The sequence below is a fragment of the Choristoneura fumiferana genome, chromosome 21 (genome assembly GCF_025370935.1).
Source record: "Choristoneura fumiferana chromosome 21, NRCan_CFum_1, whole genome shotgun sequence".
NCBI classification, from domain to species: domain Eukaryota; kingdom Metazoa; phylum Arthropoda; class Insecta; order Lepidoptera; family Tortricidae; genus Choristoneura; species Choristoneura fumiferana.
Genome location: NC_133492.1, coordinates 18,140,567 through 18,147,462, shown reverse-complemented (window position 1 = coordinate 18,147,462; position 6,896 = coordinate 18,140,567). Strand labels below are relative to the sequence as shown.

Sequence of the window (6,896 nt, the reverse complement as noted above, 5' to 3'; positions counted from 1 at the left end):
CTTGCTGACCGACGTGGAGCAGTAGAACTCCTCGTCATCATCGCTGATGTCAGAGCCGGTCTCAACCTCAGCCAGCTTGCTGTCAACTCCTCGTCCAGTTCTTGGTCCTCGTCTATGTCTGCATCCATGTCCTCATCACTGTAAAATAGTTACAATAAGTCTATATTCAAAATACGTTTACAATAAAAAAAATGCGCCTAATAAAACTAAAAGTGAACAGAAAACTAAAAGTAAACAAAACAACTCAATTGGTAATTTATTGAATCAGGCGTTACTTTGCGGAGGTCCATATCAATGAACTAAAATAATTTCCACCAGAGCTCATCTTCAGAGTGAGACTCCGTTGTTATTACTCAGTTGTTGAGTCTAACAACTGTAGCATGGTGTACGGTTGTGTCACTCTGAAATGAGCTCTGGTTGAGTTCGAAACGCGTCAGTGTAGTGTGGTGGTGGTGATAGATGGGTTTGTGTGATTGTGTGTGTTCTTACAGTGTGGAGGTGGAGGAACTGCATGAACGCGCATATTTTGCATAAGCTTAGCTATCGTAAGGTTGCGGTGTGGCAAGGAAATTATTTTAGTTCATTTAACTCAATTGGTGTCTTAAATATTGAAATTCCCCATTAAACTATCTAAACATTTACATTTCTGTATTGAAATATATTCTGTCTGTATTGTCATTTACTTAAATACCTATCCGAACCAAAGTATAGAGGATGAATTCTGTGTTTCAGGCATAAAACTGACTGACTTAACTAGAAATAACTATGCATATAAATGAAGTTAAATTAAATAAACACTAGCAAAGAGAAAACTGCAATATCTTAGCTAAGGTAAATTAGGATAGCTTATATTAGCAATAACAAAATATCACAGAACAATATTGCACTTGAGCCTTGGATATTTATATTGTATTTTTTTTAAAGACTGACATTTAGAAACAGGTATCTGAAATGGTATGGGTTTCTTGAATGGAGGTGTAAATGTGTTTATGAATCAACCACTTTCAGAAGAAGCAATGCCGATTTACAACTTCATTAGACAGGCCTATGCATCAAGAGACTAGGTTTCGGTGCAAGGGAGTGTGTAAAATGTATCTTGAGGCTCCCCATGAGGCTGACATAGTCACATTTAGTGAAATAGACTACTAAAGCCTCGTTGAAATAGACTTATATTATTAAAAATTGTTTCTTACCCATCTTTGCCGTCTTGGCTGCTCTCGTCAATGCCCGTAGGGTTGATAGCGCGGAGCCCCAGCTCACAGAGATGCTTCAGCTTCTTGACATTGTGCGATTGCACTTCACTCTCACCTAATGTACAAAGAGAACCAATAAACGCAAGATCATACAAAAGAGAAAATCCCAATGTACCATCAGCCAAATAAGTGGTCTATCAATTTTTAAACAAGTTCCTATCAAATGAATATGTCGCTAATGTCGAACTTTCAAGTTGACAGACACGGCTTATTGGGTATTGTTTTGTGACATGCAAACGATTATCAACTTTAGGGTTGTAGAGAACACATTTGGCTGATGGTTCATGTGGACTGACAAGGTCAACGCAGCTTTTTTTGCTTTTCGGTGCTCACTGGAGTCAAGCCTAGGATTCCCAATCATACTATTAACTATATGCAACAGGGTGTTCTGTAAATGCTGCTGAATGAATAAGCTAGTGATATTTACTATTTTCAGTATTATATATAGGTATGGACCATGGCCATGGTCATGCAAATGGTCCTAATGACCAAACCTATGAAAGGCTAAATGAAAACATTACCTTCTAACTCCATCTCCTCGCCTTCCATGTCTTCTTCTTCATCGTACCCTCGATCGCTCTTCTTCTCCTCCACAGCTTCAAAGCTCTTACGTCGCGCAGACCTCCGTGTCATAACACCGTCTTCCCATCTTTCTATGAGATCTGCTTCCTGCGAGTTATATGCGGACTGCAACCAACGTAGCTCCTTGTTACCGAGGACTTTGGAGGTCGGCTTGATGCGTCTATACGGGCGCTGCGTAGGGCCTGGCTCGTTATACTTCTCCTTCCTAGCAATTGCGTTAGCTATGACACTATCTGAGAACTCTTTGCTCCGCCTGCGAGTGGAACGCTTGGGTGTGCTGCCATCAGAAGTCTCATCGTTCTCAGACGGGTCTGCTTACCGCTTTTTCCTTCTTGTGGTGACGCGAATTCGCTTTCTTCCTCAGAATCCCACATAACAGGGACACGAATGCGACTAGAGCGTCTAGGAGAGATTTCCTCGTGTTTCTCCTCGGAAGAAACAATTTTCATGTTGTTGCTGCGTGTTCCTGTTTTTTCGGACCGGAAGGTGAGCACTATCCTAGGCTTCGGGTCGTCTTCGCTAGTTTTTGGCTTGGCATCGAGTTTTTCTTGCTTCCCGGCAGGATTTGCGGCTGTTTCGGGCTTTCCTTTGGCATCAGGCGTTGGTAGCATGTTTTCGCGCTGCTCGAGGTCGTTGGGTACCTCACCGTCACACTTTGCACCAACTGACCTCAACATAGTATCACAATAAAAAAGTATTTTTAGTCAAGGAATAACTTCAGTTTCTCATGTTAAGTAACATTGTATTTGCTTAGGCATTTTAGTATATTTTATAGGTATACAGTAAATTCGATTCAAAGCTAAATACTTAACACTATTACACACTATTACTTTCTTTCGACGATGTGCAAAGTAAATTAAAAATAAAACCCACACACGCAACTTCCACACAACAGTACAAGTACAACACAAACCTCTTTGACACACACAAACCAAAACCAAAAGGAACCCATTACAGTGCAGTGTTGCCATCCTTTCTATCTTTTCTTTCTTTCTTTCTTTCCCTTTAGTCAAAAACAGCAGGGCTACTACGAAACTCAAAACTCGAAGTTCGTATCGTACCGTCCCTCTCGCTCTCGTATTAAAAAGTATAAGTGTCAGAGGGACCGCACGACACAAACTTCGAGTTTTGAATTTTGTAGTAGCCCTGCAGGTAGTACCTTAGCGTAGTACTTACTATTTCGAAGGTAAAGATTAAAAAAACCGTACTTAATAGTTTCTGCTGTATTGCGTAAAGAGCAGTAAAGAGGATAGGCGGATAGGCATAATGTTCTTGTTAAATTAAACTTTAGTATCCATATGTAAAGAAAGCTACTCAGGTTTTTCTGAATTCGCCTCGAGTTCGACAAAAAACTGCAGGGCTACTTCGAAACTAGAAACTCGAAGTTCGTGTCGCGTGGTCCCTCTGATGCTTATACTATTTAATACTAGAGCGAGAGGGACGGTACGATACGAAGTTCGAGTCGCGAAGTTCGTAGTAACCCTGCTGAATAAGTATAAGCGCGTATTAAAAGTAGATTATGTGAGGCGAGCCTTATTAATTTTGGCAAAAATAAAAGTAGCCATGAATATGCCCTGTCAAAATTCTTAAAAAAAAAAATACAGTCGCAGGATTCTGCACGTCAAAATCTTTGGTCAAAATTCTTCCGATAAATCTTCCACTTGCCCCTACTATTTTGAGAGATATAAACCTAAATTTTGAAATACTACTTGTTTAGTAGAACTATGCACAGTTTAAGGCGTACTTTACTGAGTACAGGTAAGCTCTTATATAAATTATAAACATAACCGTAAATACCATGAATATTACAATAATATCAAAAGCAAAGCAACTAACTTATTTTCATTTTTTTATCACCTGCCACTAGCTGCTGCGTATTAAAGTGTTTATAAAATACCTGGCATAATAAAAACTATGTAATATGCAACTAAATTAAAAAATAAAATAGTAAACAAAATGTTTTTTTTAGCTGCAAAAAGCAGAAGGAAAATTATAAGAAGACCGGAACAGAGCATAAGATGCATGTCAATCATAGATAAACCCTCTGATGAGAAGATGGTGCCCAAATTCCAAATTCCGAAGGGCATAATGGGTCAGCCAACATGTCATACTCATCCGCACATGATCCCACCAGACTTCCTGACATGCGGTATTACTCAAATGGAATATAAAGAAAGAAGGGAAATATTAGTTCAGAAATTGTTATTGGAAGTGAATAATGTTCACAAGTCTCATATAGTGAGTACTTTATTGTATTGTATAACTCTTTATTGTCCAGGGACCTGACTTTTTTAAGACTTTATTACTTACGCCCTAGACGTGGTTCACCAGCTTTTATATTTCAATATTCTTAAGATTCTTTTTGTAATGAATAATTTGTACTTTATGAAGTACATTTGGTTGTTATTCTTAGCATTGACTAGTCAAAGTATGCAAGGGCCCATAAGGTTATTGTACTTAAAACACATGAAAGTAACAGTTAACAAGCGAGAGATGTACAAAGGAGATGGATGGAAGGATGGAATATTGTTAAAGGCTTTTATGTAACTCAAAATAATGTATTAATTTTTAATGCTTTGAGTGAAGGAAACCTGCACACAGTTGTGAAGTAATTCAACACTGGGCCCACATGGGAACTACGGCCCAAGCTCTCTCATTCTGAGAGGAGGCCTATGCCCAGCAGTGGGACGCAAACATCATGATGATGATTTTAATGTTATTTCGTTCAGATGGCAAAAGAATACAAAGATATGTACAGTACAGTTTGATTAATTCGAGTTAACACTTGACAGATGGGCATGCCTTCAGTCAATTTTCAACTTTGACATCATACAAATAAAGCCATTTTTAGTATTACCCACATTTACAGATTATGTAAAAACTATTGTATTTGTATGACCTCAAAGTTGAAAATTGACTGAAGGCACGCCCATCTGTCAAGTGTTAACTCCAAATAATCGCAGTATATTGCGGTGTCACTGACAATGTGTTTTTTTTTATAATATATTAAGTAACTTACGTTTTGTGAATTAAATTCGGGTTGATTTTAACGAAGCTCGAAATTTCGGCACAGTTGCATGCGCCATGATCACGAGACAACCAAGGTACGCGGAACAAAGCCCAAATTTAATTCATAAAATTTGTTATGACTCATGTTTAAATATTTATTCCAGATAGTAATACCAGCGGCTCACAAACAGTACATGTCAGACAAGATACCGTATGTGTTCCGTCAGAACTCGGACTTCTTCTATCTGACAGGATGCCTGGAACCAGCTGCTGTGCTTGTCATAATCAAACCTGCGCAGACTGACAACTTTAAGGTTAATTGATACAAATCATTTGGGCTAAGTATTACAGTCAGCTGCATTGAGGAGTTCACAAAAATATACAAGATTAATAGAAAAATATGCAAGAGGAAAGGGGTTTAATTGGTCCCTTATAAAGATTACATTTATAATATTTGCAAACTTTATAATAGTATCATTGTATGCAATCCCTATTTTAGTAAAATGAAAGAGTAACAATGTAGTTTTTAGTTTTTATGCACATTTTTACCTAATATCTGCGAAGCAACAAATTACGTCACACATTTGGGGTGGGGGGAGGAATCGCGGTTTATGACACAGGAAGAAAACAATTGAGATTTCCATAGCAATAGGTGTGACAAGGAAAAAAATGTTAGAAAATGTCAATAATTAAATATTTAAAATTGTCAATTTTTTCGATGACTTTATTCAAAGTCTTTATTTAAGTATTACTTCGTTTTTTGTAGCATCAGAAAAAAGGTAAACAATCTTGACGAGTCTTTTTATTGAAAAACTTATCAAATCTGCAGGTGGTAGGACCTTGTGCAAGGTCCGCCCGGATTGCTACCACCATCTTGCTCGCTAATCCTGCCGTGAAATAGCAGTGCTTGCATTGTTGTGTTTCGGCGTGGAGAGTAAGACAGCCGGTGAAATTACTGGCACTTGAGGTATACCATCTTAGGCCTCTAGGTTGGCAACGCATCTGCAATCCCCTGGTGTTGCAGGTGTCTATGGGCGGTGGTAATCTCTTACCATCAGGTGACCCACTTGCTCGTTTGCCATCCAGTCGAATAAAAAAAAAAACGGTTAATATTACTTAAGATACCAAAAGAATAAATGATCATATCAAACTCACAACATTTATTGACAACAAAAACACAGACACCCACACATACACACACATATACACATATGTCCTTGTAAAGTGTTACATATTTGCTGTGAATTATTCATAAGTGTTTTTCAATAAAAGACACGTCAAGAAAAACGAAGTACACAACAATAATAAGAATGAAAAAAGAATCGCTTTGTACGAATATATCTCTTTCGCTCCCCAGTCAATTTTGTTCGTGCACGACAAGGACAGCCACGCGGAGCTTTGGGAGGGCCCGCGCACCGGCTGCGCGAGCGCCGCGAAGCTGTTCGCAGTCGACGAGGCTCGGCCCATCGACAACTTCGCTACTTACATGGCCAAGTAAGGATTCAAAAAGCTAGATTATTATCTATATAGTAGATAAAAAGAGTACACTTTCATTGTTTTTGAAATTTTGCAAAAATATGGTATTTCCTACTCAGAATCAAGAGCACAATCGATTCCGATAGTTTAAACAATGTCCCCAAAAAAAAAATGACAGTTTTGCGACGTTTTTTCGTGCACAGTATGGATGCGACAAAACTGAGTCATAAAATTTGTATGAAAAAACACACATTTTTTTAACGATTGAAATCGATTGTGCTCTTGATTCTGAGTTGGAAAACCATATTTTACCCAAACATTAAAAAAAAACAGGGTACAGACAGCATTAATATCGCCACAGCGGAGCGTGCTTATTTAGAAATAGATCTATTGTCACGTGTCCGGATGTTCTGAAGGAAGAAACAGAATAGGGCAGATAGTGATAATTTATGATTAATAAAAGACAAACAACGCCAGTATCTAAAGGTATGCTTTAACACTGCAAAATTATAAATCAGTTAAAACTTACGTTTGTGCCAGTTCTTGATTATATAAATCTGGCACTGAATCCACAGT

General features: G+C 38.2%; 1 protein-coding gene across 1 annotated transcript; it reads left to right on the top strand.

Annotated features, from left to right (window-relative positions):
• Positions 1–3,447: 3,447 nt before the first annotated feature.
• Positions 3,448–6,342, top strand: LOC141440030 (xaa-Pro aminopeptidase 3-like). The gene is made up of 4 exons (XM_074104487.1): positions 3,448–3,593; positions 3,805–4,073; positions 5,009–5,158; positions 6,202–6,342. The coding sequence occupies exons 1-4, from the start codon at positions 3,560–3,562 to the stop codon at positions 6,340–6,342; spliced, it is 594 nt and encodes a 197-aa protein (XP_073960588.1). The 5' UTR covers positions 3,448–3,559.
• Positions 6,343–6,896: the final 554 nt, after the last annotated feature.